Below are 20,000 nucleotides of genomic sequence, written 5' to 3' on the forward strand. Positions count from 1 at the left end.
AGAATATAATTCCTGCATCATAGAGTTGTGTGAGCAAACCGTATTTTATTTAGCAAGACCTAAAATTTTCAGTGCAGTCTGACTGTAAGTAGATTGAACTGTATTTTCAGGTTAGTACGGTAACTGGAATCTCTTTCAGCAAAGTTGAAAAAGTAGATGTTGGCTTTGCTTACAAAGTAGTGCTCTGGGCAAGTAGTGTTCTGGGCTACTACATTGTTTTGAAAATTCATTATTTTAGAACATATTTTTCCAAACATATGCTGTAAATTACATATTTCAAGTCTTCAATGTGACAGCACTCAAAGTTACATAAATTATCATGATGAAGGGTGCAATTAAAATCCTTAAGTAGTTTCAAATACATAGAAATCATTAGCTAACTGAAATAAAACTTGTTAAAAGAATTGTTCACTTGCTTTGAAGGATTACCACACTATAATTAGCAATACACACTTTTCTACATACTAAGAAAGGTGGTAGTTGACTTGATCTTTTACAAAATAGAGGAACAGTATTCAGACATGTATAGGATAACATACGTATCTATAGAAAAAAAATGAAAATGTGTTTTAAAAATGGGACAACATATTACATTTACATTTCACTTCAAAATATGCAGTAATGGAAGTGTTCAGCATGGGAGAAAATGTGGAACTATTTTAAACAGAAAGAGATATAAACTGTGTATTATGCTTTCTGAACAGTATAACAGAGGTCAACCTCTGCTCTTCCCAACAGTTTCTCATGATTTTAAACTGTATTCTATTTCAAACCACAAAAAGAATTCTTCAGCTTTTTGAGAAACAACTTTCTCAGTTCAAAAGTTCAGCTTCTTAAAAAACCCAGCAGATCTACCAGAAATGATTTATTCAATCTCAGAAAGAACCAAGAAAGCATAACACAAGCTATTACTACTTCACATACTTGGTACCTACCTTCTGATCCTGGTAAAGGTTGCAGGTTCCGGTATACCAGGTGAGGTAGAGTAACAGATTACAGTTTTGAAGATTAAATCATTCAGCAGCTCTAGAACTGGTCTTCGTAAATTAAACAGCAACTAACTTCATAGTGACAGCAGATCTAATTTTGGAAGCTGGTGTTATGACTTGTTTTGGAAATGACTTGCTCTCTCAAAGGCTATTCTTAACTGTTATTATCATACAATATTGCAGTAGAAATGAAGTGCAGAATAAAACAGCGTCCTGAGTGACTCCTTATTTCAGAGTCTTTTCAGAGTAAGATATGTGGTGCTCTTTCTCATGCAATCCAGTGTCCTCTTACTACAGAAGGAGCGCTCCCACCGCAATAAATCAGATTACTACCAAATACTGACTTTAGCATATAAGTACTGGCCTACCTAAGCCATTGGTACAAAGTCCTCAAGCACATACTTAAAACTTTACTGAAAAACAAAAAATCAGTAGTCCAAATCTACTCTTACGTTAGCATATTCAAATACAGTATAAAGTTTAGAAATTTTACAAAAGTATCATATTTCAGAATTGTAACCTGATATACCTGTTTTATCCGTTAGTAAATAAACTAATCGTCCCAACTCTTCTGGTATGGTGCTAGTTCGAACAACTGTTCCAGGAATATTGTCATCTTTCATAATCATCCACCCATAGGCTGCCTTACCCATGTCCAAGTTCACACGTAAACTGCAAAGGAAATTTATACCATAATCAGTGTGAATATTAGGCAAAGTGAAAGTTATAACCAGAAAAATAAAACTAGAAGCTCTTTTTAGGATACCTGAAAAAAATAAATCTTAAATCTACGTGCACCAAAATTTTGGAACAAGGCTTTTGTTATGTGTTTGTAGAGTACATATCACACCAGAAATTCAGGCTCCATCCCAGACTTCTAGAAGATATTGCAATACGAATAAATGCAATATCATGCATTTTGCATGAGACAGATTGCAACACTTTGTGGAGATTCTTGACATAATTACATTACTACTTTGTACAGATAAGAGTAATGTATAACAAGAACAGTTCAAGTCACAGTTTTTGTCTGCTAAAACAACCAAACATCACCTATGTTTTCTTCATGATGTGAACTTATAAATATTTTTGTACCTCTTCAGATCACCATTTTTAAAAAAAAAACCCAACAACCTTTTTTCTAGGTTAGTACAACTATATTTGTCAACTTTTTCCCAACCAATCAATGAGGTTGTTGTCCTTCCCAAAATGTAGCTACAGAGGGTCTATTGCAAGAAGAGAACTGCTGAAGCAGCAAAATGCACCCTCATGTGATAGCAATGGGGCTGGAGCCTGCCAGCAGCAATAAGTAACCTTTGGGTAACTCTCTTCTAGCAAATTTGCAATTTGCAGCAAGTTTTACTGACTATACATAGAAGTGTAAAAATCAGAATTATTTTTTCCAGTTCACTCTGCACATTCATTTGTTAATATTATCATGTCTACATCATAAAAGAATTAACTACCCTTGCACCTTGTATTCCTGTGATATAATAAAAAAGCCTTCACTTATGTTGGTAAGAGATAAATTTAACCACGTTGCTCTTCCCAAAATTAAACGCTCTAACTCAAAACTATGCCACCTTGTTCTAAAAGATTTAAATGCTAAATTTTTTTAGCTATTCACCATGTTCCCACCACCATGTCAGAGGAGCAGTGACTAAGAAATAAGCACATGTTCACATCTCTTGACTCTGCTCTAACAGAAATACTAAACGAACAGGTAGGACAGTAGCAAGTTAAGCAACTGGTTTACAGTAACATGACTCTCAAAACTGTTCAAGGTCAAAATACTGCTAATGCACTTCAGACTTTTTTCAACAGTCTTGACATACTGCTTTACACCATAAACAAAAGAGCAGCTACAAAGAGTTTTCATCTTCATCTTGCAATCACAGCAACAGACTGTGAATTACCTGAGGTAACAGTGGAGGGAACAGTGAGCCACGAATTGCACTGTCCCATAAAGAAGAGGTGCATTTAACTAGAACTGTTAGGATACCTGAAATTTTGACACATACTGAAAAGAAATTTATTCCACACCCCCGCCTTCCTGAATTTGTAGGCAGAAGACAACGCGTGTTGCAGCACAAAAAGATACAAGATTCTTGTCCATTCAAGATGGTATTTTGTACTTTAACTACCTCTTATTTTCATACTGAAATCATCAGCAGAAAACTATCCTTCTACCTCGTGATAGACCCTCACTAGTTCTGCAATATCATGCCTAACTTCATCTCTCTTCAGACATATATAAAAAAGGGTGGACAACTGAAGGAGGACTACCAGATTCTTTTTACTGAAAATACTACAATATAACAAGAAAAATACTGGAAGTAACTTGCCTCACACTGGTTAACTACAGTTTTACCCTATCTTACTCACTCCAGAGCAAATACTGAGCAACCTGTATTTGTAATATGCATGTCTATTAACTTTCAGAGTTAATATAAAAAAACAAGCAACACACCTGAGACTGAAACACAAAGAACAGCAAAAGATTTACTCCTCTTATGGAGAAGAACCTGCTAGTTAGGCAGTCAAGTACAAGTTTCTCTTGTCTAGCTTGACAAGAGAAACACAAGCACACTTACTGTATTTCAGAACAGCTAGACATTTGCTCCAGCCAGGAGCAAGCGGATTAACTGAAGGATGAAAGCTGCTCACCATACCACTTCCGAAAGGTATTTGGGCTACATTTTTTTGGGGCCTGGGCTACCAAAACATGAATTCTGAGATGAATGCTCTATTTAAGCATTGCAGTCTCAGGTACATGGCAGATACAGAGAGACACCTACATGGCTGCTCTACCAAAAGTCACTCAGATAGGAAAAACTGAACTTCAGTAAGATTAAATCAGAAAAGTCTCACAAAGCTGAAGTGCACATCCTATCTTCACTTGCATCTTTTATAAGCATGTGTGTCACTTGGCTTTGATGTTCTAAAAACTCTCTATATGCATTTAACTATAATCTCAAATATAATTTAAAGATAAGGAAAAAAAAAGGAAAAAAGACCCCAGATTCTCTTGCTGAGCAGTGAGGAGAAATGTATTTCAAAGCATCAACGCATTTTAGGAATTACCCTAGCTTTCCAGCACGCACTGCTAAGTGGAACACAGCATAACCCCTTTATGCTGATGGACCTAATAGAATGCTGGCACCACTAGCCTCTAGAGAAATAACATCTGCCCAATGACTCCTATGGTCCAAGACAGCTTTCTGGCACACAGTGAGATATTGTGTACATGCTTAAATTGTTAAGACGAATAAAGAATTAAATAGGAATAAAAATGAGTGCGATACATACTTTTAGTATTAGTTCTAAAATTTGTAGATTGTATTCTGTTCTGACTTCCTTCACTTGATGTCTTTTGTCTTAAAGGACATATTTTCTTAGCAGTTATCACTTAGCACATTATGGACACTGAGGTAACACTAAAAATGATGACAGCCTATTAACAGTGAGTTTGCTTTTGAAACTAAAAAACTCTCCAACAGGACTTCACTGAAAATTCCAAGAATTTTTGCACAATAAAACCAGGAGACACTAAGCTTACTCAACCAAAAGCTATTTTCAGTGCCTGATAATATTATAATTTCTCAGAAATTCTTTGAGGACTTCAAGAAACTCATTATACAACCAAAACCATTTTAAATTCACCAGTTTTTAAACCCTTCTCAATTTAATCCAATTCAAAAGCACGAGTTATTAATGAAAATGCACAGAACAGCATCCAACGTAGCATTAGCATACTGTTGCATCAGTAACACTAATTTTTAGCAAACCAATTAACGTGAAATATTTAGGCACAGTATATTAATATAGGTATTCGAAGGCTGTTGCAGAGAAGAGGTATTTAATGAACACAATAACACCAAGTTTCTTGTCTCTGAACCTCAGCACACCTCTAGTTACCCTAGAGCAGGCAAACCTAAGGCAATTTCTATCCAACTTGGGGATGTATTACATTAAGAGCCAGGGTGGCACTTCTCTGCAATTCAGCTTCAGAACAACTAAATAACACAACACTGCAGAATCCACACTGCTTTTTACTACACATTAAAAATGTGTAAACAGTAAAATGTGTAGTTCTGCTTTTATTCCTTCAAAAACAACTGCAGTGTTTTAGGTTAAACATTCATATTCACATGACTTCTAAATCCCATTTTTTTCCCAAATTGTAATGACATTAGGTCCCTTTGTAAAGGTTTTGATTTTGGTTTTTTTTTTTTTTTTGTCAAAATGGACAAACTTGCCAATAAGCAAGGGCCTTCACTGAGAAAGGTTGACAAATACATTTAGATATTCCAGGAACATTCTACCATTCACGACTCAGTGAAAACCAATTAAGACCTAATGAAGCTAGCAAAGACAATTTTGTGAACAAAGTCATATTGTGCCCAATAAAATTCAGGTATGATTTTGAATCAAAATTATACAGTAGTTTTATTTGAATTTCCTGAGTAGTTCTATATACGCAGAAGTTTGGTAGCAAAAAACCAAAACCCTGCCAAAACTCCAGATACAGTAAGAGTATCCACAGTAGTATTAATTTTAAAATAAACAAAGTAATTGAGATACGGTCTTTTTATTTTCAGGACTTCTTTCTATTAAAGATAATACTGAGGATGATATTTGGGTCCTATTAGTATCCAAAACTGTACCAAATCTCCTATGGCTACACCCCCTAACGTTGACATACCCCTATTTTCTTGAAACAGCCATAAACTATACACAGATATATGTATTATTCACAGTCTAGAAAAAAAACATGGAATAATTTTAAAATTGTTGGTCAAGAAACAACTAAAATATTTTAACTTCAACGTGCGTGGAAAGTTAAATCTTCACAGAAAGTGACTTTTGGAGCCTGGTAACTTCTATTAACTGTCACTAGAGAAATAAAAATAAAACAAAACAGAAGTTACTTCATTTAAGCAAAATATATATTAAGATCTAAATAAATAAAAATCAATCCACAGGTGATCCCTTTAATTTTTCCTAGTTCCCCACCTCTCATATTTTATTTGGTGAGGAAAACGGAATATAATATACCTTTGTGCTTTGTCCACTACATACATTATTATTTACTTTTCTCTGCTATCTATCTGATACTTCCAAGGAGAGCCTTAGGACTATGTTTGTTTGCTTAATAATTGCTACCAATAGCTCTCTTGTACTAGTTTTTCTAAATTTTGTCTATTAGGTAAGCATATAAAAGAAAATGAAAGAAGGTACACACTGCACTTTGCATAAAACCAAGGCAATGAATGTAACTTTAAAAGAGAAGTCAATCCCACACATTTATGCTTAAATATGTATGGTAAAAAAAAATGCATATCAACCCTGTATTGCTATAGTGACTGTGGCACATGCAGTTTTTCAAGGGCCACATGCAACCTAGGTACAGATAATTACATGTTGTAACACAGGTAGAATTTAAAACTCAGGAGGAAATCTGGCGAATAATTAATGAAAAAATTAATCTATGAATTTCCTACAGGTTGAAAACACAGAATAGTGCAAAATACAAATAGAACACGTCAAACAAGCGGCTTTGGACAAGAAATGTAGCATATTCTTCTCAGAGTAACAATAACTGCTTCCTAATAAAAATGGTTCTTTGTGATTATCACATTTATCAGGTCAGATGCCTCCTTTCATTAGGCCTCATACAAAGGTAACAACGTTAACATTAGAGGTCTAATACAAATAATTTTTAAAACATAAATTAATTTTGTATATTCTACACAAATCTGGCATTACTTGCTGTAATACCATTAGATTAAAAACAGAAAAACAATTAGGAGCAAATAGGCAATGTTGCAAGATTAGAAAGGAGAAAGATATACTACAATAGATCAGCTAAAAAAATGACTTCTTTTTTAAACTGTTTGTGCTCAGCATTGGGATCAGTCCTGTTAAATAATATCTGTATCAATGATCTAGATGAGGGGATCAAGTGCACCCTGAGTAAGTTTGTGGAGGACATCAAATTATTCAGGAGTGCTGATTTCCTGGGGGGCAGGAAGGATCTACAGATGGGTCTGGACAGAACTGAATAAAGTTCAACAAGTCCAAGTGCCAGGGCCTGCATGTGGGTCTCGACAACCCCAGGCAGTGCTACAGGCTTGGGACAGAGTAGCTGGACAGTTGCCCAGCAGAAAAGGACCTGGAGGTGCTGGTCGACAGCTACTGAACATGAGCCATCAGTGCGTCCAGGTGGCCAAGGTGACCAGTGGCATCCTGGCCTATATCAGCAATAGTGTGGCCATCAGGACCAGGGCAGTGATAGTGTCTCTGTACTCAGCATTGGTGAGGCTGCACCTTGAATCCTGTATTCAATTTTGCCTCCCAAGAAAGGCACTGAGGAGTTGGAGCACATCCAGAAGGGCTGCTGGTGAAGGATTTGAAGCACAAGTCATATGACGAGCATCTCAAAGAGCTGAGGGTGTTTAGTCTGGAGAAAAGGAAGCTCAGAGGAGCCCTTACCACTCTCCACAACTACCCAAAAGGAGGTTGTAGTCAGGTGAGGGTTAGGTCTCTTCTCCCAAGTAACAAGTGACAGGACAAGAGGAAACTGTTTCGAATTGCACCAGGGGAGCTCAACATGGAGTATTGGGGAACATTTCCTCACTAAAACTGTTGCCAAGCAGTGGAACTAGCTGCCTAGGGAAGTGGCAGACTCCCCGCCCCTGAAGGTATTTAAAAGACTCACAGACGTGGCACTTGGGGACATATTTTAGAGGCGGACTTTGCAGTGTTAGGTTAACAGTTGGACTTGATGATCTGAAAGGTCTTTTCCAATCAAAATAATTTCATGATTCTATGCTTTCCTTATGCAGCATGAATATCAGACATTTTAAGTAAATCATAAAGCTAGCTCAGGCTGTAGTACAGCACCATACTTGACCCCTTAAGACTGAGTCTTAGCATAAGAGAGACTTTGCATAGCTCCTGTTGCAAAACTGATTTGTAAAATATCATGAAGCTTCACATAATATTTTTCAGTCTCTATACAGACTGCATTATATATCATGATATGGTATAAAAGCACAACACACTAAATGTGTATTAAACCACTTGCTTAAGCCTTTTTATTTTACTCTGCAAGTAGCTCTTCAGCTCTTCTGCACTGAAAATTTTGCATCATGTATCTAATATATATCTGTCCCTATATCTGAGATTACATATACTGATACTCTCACATCTATACGTTAAAAAAATCAGAGCTCCAACATGGACAGCAGAAACTACAATATGACTGATAGTAGCATAGCTGCTTGCTGCTCTTAGACTGTCTGCATAGGTGTGAGTTCCCCGAATCTCGGAATACATCCCATATCTGTATGATCTGGGATTTGATTGGCTATTAATGAATTTCAGACATAAAACTTCCTAGCAGTGTTTTCCTCACTGCCCCTGAAAACAGACTGATATAACTTGAAGGATTTATTTTAAATGCTTCTCCTTAAGACCCAGAAACAAAAAGAGCCAGGAGCCAGGTAGTACACCAAAACTTTGCTATTTGAGTGCAAGGCAGTTCCTTCCAGACATTTAGGACAGCCTCTTTTTGGCAGAATGGCTCCGTAACCAGGAGCCTTGAGGTGTCCAAAGGAAAGGACATGAGACATCTCAGCTTCTGTTCACACTAAAACTAAGGGATCCTCCTAAAAAGATGATTGATTAAGGCCCTGTCAATCCAGCTTTAAACTGCTACTAAATATAGAGCCTGGGTCATACACATTTTTAACAGATCCTCAGTCAATACCTTATCATTTTATGGTAAATCCTCTACATTCCTTAACAGTTAAGCAGAAGCACACACAGCTACAGCATTCGCACGCCTGTATATGTGAAGCAGCAATGTCATCAAACACTGCTTGGCCTAAATTATTTTCATTATCTTGAAAAACTTTCCTGGATACCTTTTTTCTTTTTAAACAAAAGAAAGTCAAAGTGCAACTCACTTAGTCTTTCAAGTTGTTGAAGAAGACTGGACAACGAATGAACAAAGTCACACTACTTGGTGGTGGAGGGGATCCAGTTTGGAGGGGCAGTACCATCACCAAGGCTAGCCTTTTCTTCAGCCTTGGCTTTCTGAATCATTGCTATGACAGCCCAAGTGAGCTGATGAAGACATGCTGCAACTAAAGGCCAAGGGAAAGAACAGAATTGTTTTGTGGTAAGGCTCTCTAACCATCTTTCCTGCACCCATATACACATATGCACTGGAATTTTCATTTCAGTAGTAGATGACAGCAGGTAACTTGCATCCCACATTGATCAAAGACTTTTCTATTCTCTTGCACTTAAAAATACAGATATGCACAGCTGCGTTTCTGACAGCTTTTAAAAAGCAAAACTAAAACTAAAACAATTGACCAATTTAGTAGCTGCAAAAACAGAAGGAAAAACCCCTCAAGATTTACATGATTTGTATCAGAATTTTAAATGTATATCGTAATTATCAGTTCTACATCAAATTAAAAAGAATTTCTCTATACCCATCATAATAGAGTTAAACTGGATAACCAGGTCAGAGATAACATATATAAATATGCCAAATTTACCCATGTTCCCCCACCTGAGGTACTGGTTTTTCATTAGCATGAAAAAAATAACGCCACAATACAGGCCCAGGAACTTCCACACTGGTATCACAAAGAGCAGCAGCATGGACAATACTTGAGGACACGTGCTCCCTGCTAGCTTGCTACATGACAGCTGTACTAGGTGATACAGTCAGACAAGATCTTGAAAAGTGATGGACGATGTATTTCAATCAGTGATTTTATTTAAAACAAGTAATGAAATGGTCTCAGAGTCACTGGAGGAATCTGTGGATATGTATTAATGCATCTCAAACTGGCTACAGCCTACTAAAAAAAAAAAAGGCATGAAAATACCAAGGAACATGGAAAAATTCAGAGAATGGGTGAGCATAATCCTAGAGAGATTTATTTTGTTTTGGACAGTCTGTCAAGGACTTGCTTTACATCCTCCTTTCCTGATAAATCTTAAGAATAAAATAGCTTAACTTTTTAGGGCAGCAGATTGCTTATGGAGTCTCCCTGGGCTATGCTTCCTCCATAGAGGAAAAGAAAATGTCAGTAACAGAATTATTTTTAGGGGTCAAACATTTCTGGGGGTGTGGGGATGTTCAAAACATTTTGTGCATTATGGTTCTAACTTACAAGCAATTCAGAGAATGGGCTAAACTTTTGATGTTTGTTTACTACTACTTTTTCTCCATTTTGCTTAATTCCCTGTATGCTACAGAACATGTGCAATGTTGGGGGCTGTTTTTTTCGGAAAAGAGGGGTGGGTAGGTGTTGGTTGTTGGGGTGGTTTTTGTTTTGTTGTGTTGTTGGTTTTTTTTACAGTTGCCTTATGTTTATACTTCCAAAGTCTTAAAACCTCCACAGTAATTCTCTACACACAGTGAAGCAACATTGATCTAGAGGAGTATTTAGGATGCAGCTGAATCACAAGGAACCAGTTTCTTTCCAGAGCACCTAAAAAAAAGTTCCTCTTCCTACTAATTATGGGAGAGACTGCACAGAGATCAGTTAAACTCTAGTAACTCTAAGATCATCTTTCTGATAATCTTCACCAAATATGTCAGCCATGGAAAATTATTTTTATTGCATACCTGGAATTTTTCCCTTACTATGCAAACCAAAAGCCAAACACAACTGCAAAAAAGCTCCCTGATTAGAAGCTTTCTGAATTCTCTAAAACTATCAATCAACACATTTCATGTGTGCATGAATTCAGATATGCTTTGCCTCTACCAGTGAATCCTAATCTCCCATGTTCATTTCTTTTACCTCTGAAAAGTTCATTATTTTCCCCATATAGCTATCTAAAAATAATGAGAGGACAACACCTGGTGCTTCCATGTCATTAGCCTTGTAATTTTCATCTTCAAGAGTTTACATTCCAAATACAGCCTAAAAATTAAATCATTTCCCTGCTTAACATCCAGAAGAAAGGCAGACAAGTGTAGTCATATTTAAACACCAGCATGACCAAGCTGTTTATTTTGCTGACAGTGTGGGAAGCACCCTGTATTTATGAATGACCTGGGTTGAAGAAAATTTGGTATAGAAACAGATAAACCTCTATAGAGAAAAGCATTCTCTGACAGATTCCTGTCTAATCTTCCAGAGAGTAACTACATGGCCCATCTCAGAACTAAACCAATCACATCCTGTAATACTTCGACTTTGTATATTCTCTCCCACAAGCAACTGGAAAATTGGATTAGATGTATCCTAGAAATTATTTTTGGAGAAGAGCTATTTCACAAGTCCACAAAGCAACTCATACATTGAAAATGAGCTGCTCAATGAACATGTTTTTTCAATGGCATATGTTGAATTTGCAATACAGAGTCAAATTTACTTACACCATCTATATGCTCTTAATCCTCTTGCATCCGATAACAAAGATATTAAAACAGTTAAAAGACAGACATAAGTTTGGCCTTATTATGTCTAATATGGAAGAACACAGTGATCCTTTATATCCTTAGCTCATTTTTCCCTTCCCCTGGAAGTCATAAAGTGCATCTTCCAGCAATATGTAGACTAAATCACTGGAATGGAGCCCTTTTTGCCTCTTCACATGGATAAATTGCTTAAAACTCAGTAACTGCATGTGTATGGGGAGAATAACAAGACAACCTGGACAGCATCATACAAGCATTAAGGGAGTTATGACAATGACAGTGTGTAGAAAGATAACACAAAATTTTGATTCTTCAGTTTCTCCTTCAACTTACCAACATAATCAGTTTCTCTTGCAACACAAAAGTACTATAAAAATATAAGTCCTTTAAGTTATAAAACATTAAGACAAAGGCTTCCTGAGTATCCCATTGGTCAAATATGATACCATTTCCTTCATACAGACGTACTTAAAAAATGTGAACACAGTAACACATAAGTAATGCAAACTCAGATTAAAATGCATAATGAAATTCTCCTGTTATTTTTTTTTTCCCCTTTACTACATCAACTTAAGTATTGTGTGCAAGCCTGAGGAGGCAGGGCTTAAACCTATCTACAGTTTAGATGCTGCTAACTCTGTGGCTAGTCACTAAGCTTACTGAATGACACATCTAACTGAAGAGTCCTAGAGAGCATGTAAAATTAACAACTACATTAATCTAAACACTGGGTATTTTAAGAGACAGTACTTCTATTTTGCAAAGAAAAGAATTCATTTCAGAGTCAGTGTTCTCACTTCTGTGTCCACAGAAGACTTGATTACACACGCGGATATTATTTCTTGTTCCAGTTTATCTGCAATTTGAATATACAGTACTCATGCTTAATGAATTAATTAATTCAGGGCAAGTCTCTACTTGGTTACACGTTAGAAGTCCTTACATTGTAAAAGCGCACCTACATTACTCAGCCATTCAATTTAAATTAATCATTATTGAGGTAAAAAAATCTGTATTTTAACCAGAGAAACGGAACCATTTCAGTATTTAAGGCATTAAAAATAAAATTCCAAAATATACTTAATGGTTCATTCAACTACACGCTTCCTAAAACCACGTTCTCAAGTATACCAAGATTGTATCCTTATTAATACATTTATGCTAGTAAAGGATTAGATATCCTGATTACTCCAGCAAGATGAACATTATACAAAAAAAATACAACAGTATTGTTTTCTGTACAGTGATCCTTCAAGAATCAGCAGATTTGTTGGCACCTTCTCCTTCACCATCCTGATAAGATCAATTTCCTTTGCAATGAGAAGCAAGTATAAATTTCAAGAAAGCCACATTCAGTGAAATTAGACAACTGTATTTGCTTTCATTCTTATACATACCTGATCGGGATGATATAGGAAAACAGCAGGAGGAACCGGAAAAGGTTACGATACCATGGGCCTACAAATCCTTGCAAGGTTACCATAACAACTGATAGTGCAACTAAAGCCAAAAACAGGGCTTTAGTCAGTTGGTTCAATTCCAGGTCCAGCAAGCCAACCTGAAGGAAGAAAAAGAAATCATGTTAGCCATGAGTTTTTCTTAAACTGATGCTTCTGCTGAGCAAACAATTAGTGATTACTTGTTTTGGTTATTCCTACCTATTAAAAATCCATGCACGTGTAACAATTAACTGCATTTTGATAACTGCATTGATTATTATTCTAAGACTTGCATGCAAAAAAATTTTCCTTCATTATGGGACAAAAACAATGCCCAGAACCAGTTTGCACTATTCCAGCCAAGCCTTCTGAATGCCTTTACATCTGATAAATCCCTCCCCCATCCCCTGATCCAGGATAGGAACACAGGAGGACAAGGAGCAAAGACCATTACAGATGAACAAATAAGCAGGAACAATTTTCTTTTGTCATGTGTGCAACAAAAACACCAACACTGCACACTATATTTGTAGGAAGCTCATTGACTGCTAGAAGATCAAACACCTGTTAGATTTGAGAATCAACAGACACATGCGACAGAGCTGCCTTCTCATTCATATAACTTATGCACTGCCACCTATCACTATGCTCTCATCCCACTCGGTACATCTGAATTAATTCCACAGAAATAATTTTTAATTGCATGAAGTTTTCAGTTCTTCAATATAATAATAAAAAACAATCAGGTGGAATATGCATTTTCAAACCATTATAGTAAAACAGAGCTTCAACTTTTCATGAGTAAAACGCTATTTGATTTTAGAAACATTTCAAGAAAAACATTAAGAGAGGCTATCTGTCATCCACTGTTTCTCATGAAAAAAATGTATTTAAGCTATGTAACTAAGACTCTCACCATTTCAATAACGTATGAGGTAAGCTAGGGTATTTTTACTCCACTTTTTGGGATGCTCTAGTAGTCAGTAAAGTATGTGGGAAAATTATGTCAGGAAGAGTTTCCTAGGCCCCATCACAGACGCCCCTTTTATCTCCAAGTCCTGCCAGTAAGACCAGTAAAACATAACACTTCCCTAGATAACAAACAGTCTGCAAAAGAAGCACTTTAAATATAGTTCTTAAAAATTCCAGCAATCTTGCTTACACATGGGCTGTCCCTTCCCTAGAGAACCAGGCAGCTGAAGACCACAGCGGCTGATTTATCAGCTGCATTTAAAAAGCAGCACAACGAGGACAAATATCTTGCAATTTCCGCTGCTTCAACTACTACATAGTTTATGCTTGAATTATTGAGAAAAATAGGTTTTTGGATTAAAATGAAGAAAAATGAAGCCAGGGAAGTAGAGCATGTTTCAAAGCCCAGATCTTTTTGCGTTGACAAAGGCAGCCTAAGTTTCAGGCCTCGCTGAGGATCAGATGAAGTCATTATTCATTCAGTCAGGGAAAAAAGACTCAATTACCTCAACCTAAAGATGCTATCAATGAATGCAAAGTGCATATTTTACTCTATTCATCCAAATCCCATTAAAAAGTGAAAGGAATGATTTAATCTGGCCTTCTAGAGTTGGTCTTTTTTTGTAATAAAATAAAGAATCACTGTCTTGCAATATGCATAACTACTACCTCACACTTTTCTCCCCCCTGCATCATGGTAGTGAAAGCCTATCTCTCCCCTCTTCAACCCCCCATAAAAACCCCACCCCAGAACAGAAATGAATAAAGAGCTTCTTTGGAAAGAATGCCACTTTTTGGACAGAAACATTAAATTTAGTCCACTGCACACTGATATGTAGCTAACTCAAAGCATTAATACCTTTCTAATTGATGAAGACAGATGCAAATTTAAGTTTGGGATCCAGCAAAAATGTGTTTGGAGAGGTATTAAGGCAATAAAAAAGTTGATGAAAAATTTTCCACACAATAAATCTCTTGCTCAAGAACATTTGGTTTGTTCCTAATAATGTCATTCTTTTTAATATAGATCACATTATTGGTCATAGTAAATTTTAATATTTTCATTTACTATAGCAAGTGAAGGCAATTACAAAACCCCACTTAAGAAGGCACACAAAGAAAATTTTAATAGAAATGCATTCTCAATTTCTCAAAAATCAGTTACTTCAATGTACTGAAAGATAGTTAATTAATTTAATTCTGTGCCTTTCCACTTACAATTTCTGCACTTGACTAATGAAACACTGTTGAATTTTCCAGATATATTTCATTTAGAAATTCACTAACATACTCTAAAATTCATCTCAGTACTGCAAAAGTGAATAAAGTACATTTCATCTATACTCTGATTTTATCAAAGCATTTGTAAAATATACCATCTTACGAAAGTGATTTCTTTTCTTTGGAAGATTATGAGAACCAGAATAATTACGACAACGTAAGAAATAGATGAATTAAGAATTGGAGTAATTTTCCATGTTCATTGCTATTTCCCATATTAGTAAAACAAATTTGCTTCTGCTTGTCATAATATTTGTTGTATTTGAAACAACTGTGCTAACAAAGTTAAACACATCACTGGAAATTTTAATCTCCAAGGGAAAATTTGTACATAATGTCTAAGAAAACCACAACAGTTTTGCAAAGGGGTTGCTCTACGTTAATGAACACAATAATTGCCTGTATAATCTAAAATGCTATTAATGGCAACAACTGCAAATCCATTTAGCTCCTCTTTAATTTATGCACAAAGTTTTAAATAGCTAATGGTTCTCAATAAAATAATGGCTTATACCGTCAATTGTCTACTTGCACTAAAAAAGGTGTCAAGTTTTTGAAATATTTCATTTTTGAATGAGGGAATGATTAAAGGTCTACACTTCACATTTTAAACCACATAGTATAATGAATTATCTTATGAGAAAAATCTTAATTAAAAAGTTGAAAACAACAAAAACCTTTCTGGCTACTGAAGTACCAGCTGAAAAACAATATTGCTGTTGCTGCCCTAGATGCTTAACTTTTAGGAAAGATTATCTTCTGAAACTGTTATTGTAGTAAAAGAACAATTCTTTTAACATTATAAAAAGTATATTACTTGGCAAACGAGAATTTTTTAAATGCTAGAATAATGAAATGCAAAATTTGATAATTAAATGTTACACAATGGTAAAGATTTCTCAAAACAGTCTAGTGCAGCCATTTGTTATTCAATTACAGTTTGAAGTGCATTAGAAATCATCATCATCATCATGGCTGGGCTTCGCGAACGAAGATTTGGGAAGGCTCTATCCACATTTGTTACAGGCACGCTGGTGGTTTATAAGGCCAATACGAGATAGACATGTCCGACTGCAGCATTAGAAATAATTGCTCATGAATAGCCTTCAAGTGCCCTACTTTAATACTACTGAAGTATTAAGGCACAGTCTTAGGATAGACTTCCCCCTGCAACTAAATTCCTCCACAAAGGTAATTATATTTCAGTAATCAGTCTGGTTCTGCACTGCCAAACACCATATCGACTACAATGAAATTTCATGGTATGTATGTTTGAGATAGACTTGGGCTTTAATTTGCACCATAAACATAAAAATTTTCTTTGCTATTCTTAATACGTGCTCTGAAGTTAGCTTTACTGAGCCTTGAATACTAGTATATTAAATATGTTTCCATTAATTGTAGCCTAAACTTAGATGTTAAAGGTATGTAACAGTAAGATAAATATTTAAAATTACTAAAATTGAAATAATATATCTTTCAGCTGTGGACTGACAAAAACAACCTTTGCCTAAGGAAAATGATTCGTAGCATTTCATCATCTATTAAAAAATAGTGAATTTTTATATAGATGACTTATACAGTTAGCTGCATATATCCAATCCCCCATGGCTTTCTTCAATAATCTGTCAAAACTCTCCTATAGTCCCTAGCAATAACTGATTATTAATCTTTGTTTAAAGGCTAAATAGAGAAACACATAATTTACACATTTGTTTAACTTAATCTTTGACACTAAAAATACATACAGCAACTTTGGAACCTCTAAGTGTTTCCTCTTTATTAAGTCTCCTAATTCCCACGATTCAAAGACTGCTCAACAAAGCAGGTGACCACATTAAGCTAATACAAATATGAATCAAAACAGGTAAAGCAAGTGAATTCATTTTTACCAAGCATCTTGCCTTAATTCACTGTACTCAAGCAACAGTCTGCAGAAACATGTCTCTCTATAAACCTCTTGATTAACATAAACCCCACCAATCTTAAATTCAGTATGTTACACTGTTTAATCAATATCATACTTACTCTTTTAATCAGTAGATTCAAAGGTAGGAAAAGCAAAAAAACCATGGAAATATATAAAATGACCATTTAGTGATAAAAACTATCTGTCCCTCCTTTTTCTCAGATCTGGTTTCAAACATCCTAGTCACTGGTTTAGCTGCAGGAGCAACAGTGAAAGCTTGAGAACATTTTTTGAAGCACTAAAAACCTATTATAGGTTTTAATAATTTTAGAATTGAGTAATAATGCGGGGGGGGTGTACTTGACTTCATAAAACTGAAATCAACTTTATTTATTTAGTCAACTCCAGAGGACTTATACAGAAATGATAACCAGAAAATAGACCAATTTATTCCAGCACATTTTCTGTCTTTCCATTGGCAAAAAAATATTCAACCTTCACGCAACACAATTTTTGAGCAAACTGAAATATTTAGTATTATGTTAAGACAGCATGTTTAAGGAACTGAATGACCTCTATTCTACACTGATTTCAGGAAATATTTTTAGGTATTTAGAGTTAATTGTATGCCTGAAGAAATAAATGATACTTATCTGTATTCTTACATAAACAGTCTATCTCCAACAGATAGGAACTGAAAACAGTAGAGATTTTAAAACTCAAGAAGAAATACATGGTGATCATCCAATGGAAGTTCAAGCTGCATTTTTTTTAGTCTTTTAATGCATATTCAAAACCAGATGTTTAAATGCTCTTAAAATCAGAAGACTTCTATTACATTTTGAAGTTTCCCTTCCCACTTGCCTGGTTTTACTTTAACACACTTTGTAAATACATAATATACATGTTTGAAATAAACTAATCACTTTGGAAACAAAATTACTTCTTGTAGGTAGTAATATCTATAATGCTAAAAGGAAAAAGAGGGCTCAAATGGTTCTTTTTCTCTCTGCCTCCTTTATTCATCCATTTTATATCATCGCCTTTCCCAGACTCAACATCATTTGAGTTTGGATACTCAAAGCGAAACTTGAGAGTCCTCTGCATAATTTTAGAGATGCTTAGCCCTCTCTAGTTCAGTCTACCGTAATAAAAACTGTAAGTGAGCTATATCCAACACTGCACTTAAGTAGTGGACTCAGTTGTTTCAAGTAAGGCATTAATTTTGTCAAATACTGGTCACAGATTTCATAACCTTCCTAAGTGTATCTTCTTTTTCATTTGTATCCCGGTTTATTTGCATGCCAACAATTTACTCTATTTGCAGCAAAACATAACGTTTCAAATGATCACAATGAGAGAAACTGAACGTGACCCATTCTTAACATCCTGTTGACTATAAATACAGTTTTCATTAGCAGTTTTTCACTCTGGTAAGCTACTCCAATGTCTCTAAATATTGTTCAATGCGATCCTTCCTCTTAGAGCCTGTCTTCACACAGAAGAAGGGAGCCAAGCCACGGATATTAGCCCGTGCTTTACTCCAGACGGTCGCTCCCGTTTCCCGCAGAGCTGCCACGCGCGGTTTGGTCGGCAGAGGGCGGGCGCGGCCGGCGCTGCCGCTCCCCGAGCCCTGCCCGCGCCGCACTGAACCGCCGCTGGCCCGCACCGAGCCCTCCTTCATCTCCCCCGCCACTCACCCCGCTTAGTTTCAAACGCTCGGAGTTAATTACTCGACTCTGACACTTCGGATTGTGTGTTGAAACTATTCTGTTCCCTCCTTAGCAAAAAGTAACAGTTCACACACCTTTGTACAGTCACAGACTGGCACCTTAAGGCAGCAGTAGCGAGATGCTGTGCGACCATATGTTCTCTGACTTCGCCACGTATTTGTCACAAACATGAATGATTAAAACGTGCACGGTGCATGTTAAGAAACTGAAAAGGTTAACAGCCCCTTAAATTCTGGTATCCATACAGGTACTGTGCTGTATTACAAACATATTCTCCTATTAGAAGCTACCAACTGAAAACATTTTCTGAAGACCACCCATCCATTTAGAATAACTGCTTCAATAACCTAAGCTAACTAGTCATACTGGAGACTTCAACAGCCAAAAGCATTCACACAGTGAAACTCTAATTCATCTTTTTTTTTTTTTCTTCAATTTAAAACAATCTAGGCACACAATAGAGAAGACAGAGTTTCTAAGCACTAACAATCCTCCTTACATCTGATCAATATTGCTAAGACAGAATTCTGGGGAGGGTAGAAGAGCAAGATTTAAAGATGTTCAATTTTATCCTGGAACACCATCTTCAGATTAATATTTTATATGTAACTTTCACATATGTACTTATATGTGTTATATCTTCTTCAAGCTTCAACTTCATCAGCTTCAACTAAAGACTTTACTAACTACGCTCTGTTGTTTTTTAAGGGTCGAACACAAAATAAGCAGGTTTACACATTACACACTATTATTAAAACACACTCAATGGAAATGGTATTTTTTCAAATCCGAGTAGATTAGAAAAGCATGGCTTACTCTCTCACAGACTATGATACTTAGTTTCGCCAAAATAACTGCAAAACCGGCAAGTGGACAACGGGTCCCAAAGTTTATATTGTGTAGAATTTGCAATTATATAAATAAATAAGCATTTGAGATATATGTAAAAGAAGTAAATTAAAACTTTAAAATTAAACAAGAGGAGCTTGAAAGCTGCTCAATAAGGTGGAAAATCAGCATTAGTCCTCTTAAAGATTAAAGTCAGAATATAAGGGAAAATGCTAAAGGGGGGACGGGGGAAGCATTCTTCAAATCTGAGTAGAAATACCCAAAATACCTCCAAAGTAAATGTCCACAACTATTTAAGGCACAGAAACGACTCTTCTCAATAAAGATTAGACAAGATTTGATGTGCAACTTCTTACTCGTATTATGTAG

General features: G+C 35.9%; 1 protein-coding gene across 3 annotated transcripts in view; it reads right to left on the bottom strand.

Annotated features, from left to right (window-relative positions):
• Positions 1-20,000, bottom strand: part of ATP9B (ATPase phospholipid transporting 9B (putative)) — a 157,160-nt gene that overhangs the window by 40,056 nt on the left and 97,104 nt on the right. For all 3 annotated transcript variants that reach the window (XM_051798877.1, XM_051798876.1, XM_051798875.1), the window contains exons 12-13: positions 12,846-13,006; positions 1,519-1,661 (exon numbers count right to left, since the gene is read on the bottom strand). In XM_051798877.1, coding sequence (XP_051654837.1) covers positions 1,519-1,661; positions 12,846-13,006 — 304 coding nt within the window. The remainder of the gene's footprint in view (positions 1-1,518; positions 1,662-12,845; positions 13,007-20,000) is intronic.

This window comes from Manacus candei, unplaced genomic scaffold (genome assembly GCF_025592945.1).
Source record: "Manacus candei isolate 608988 ecotype Guabito, Panama unplaced genomic scaffold, ASM2559294v1 h1tg000049l, whole genome shotgun sequence".
Lineage (NCBI taxonomy): Eukaryota > Metazoa > Chordata > Aves > Passeriformes > Pipridae > Manacus > Manacus candei.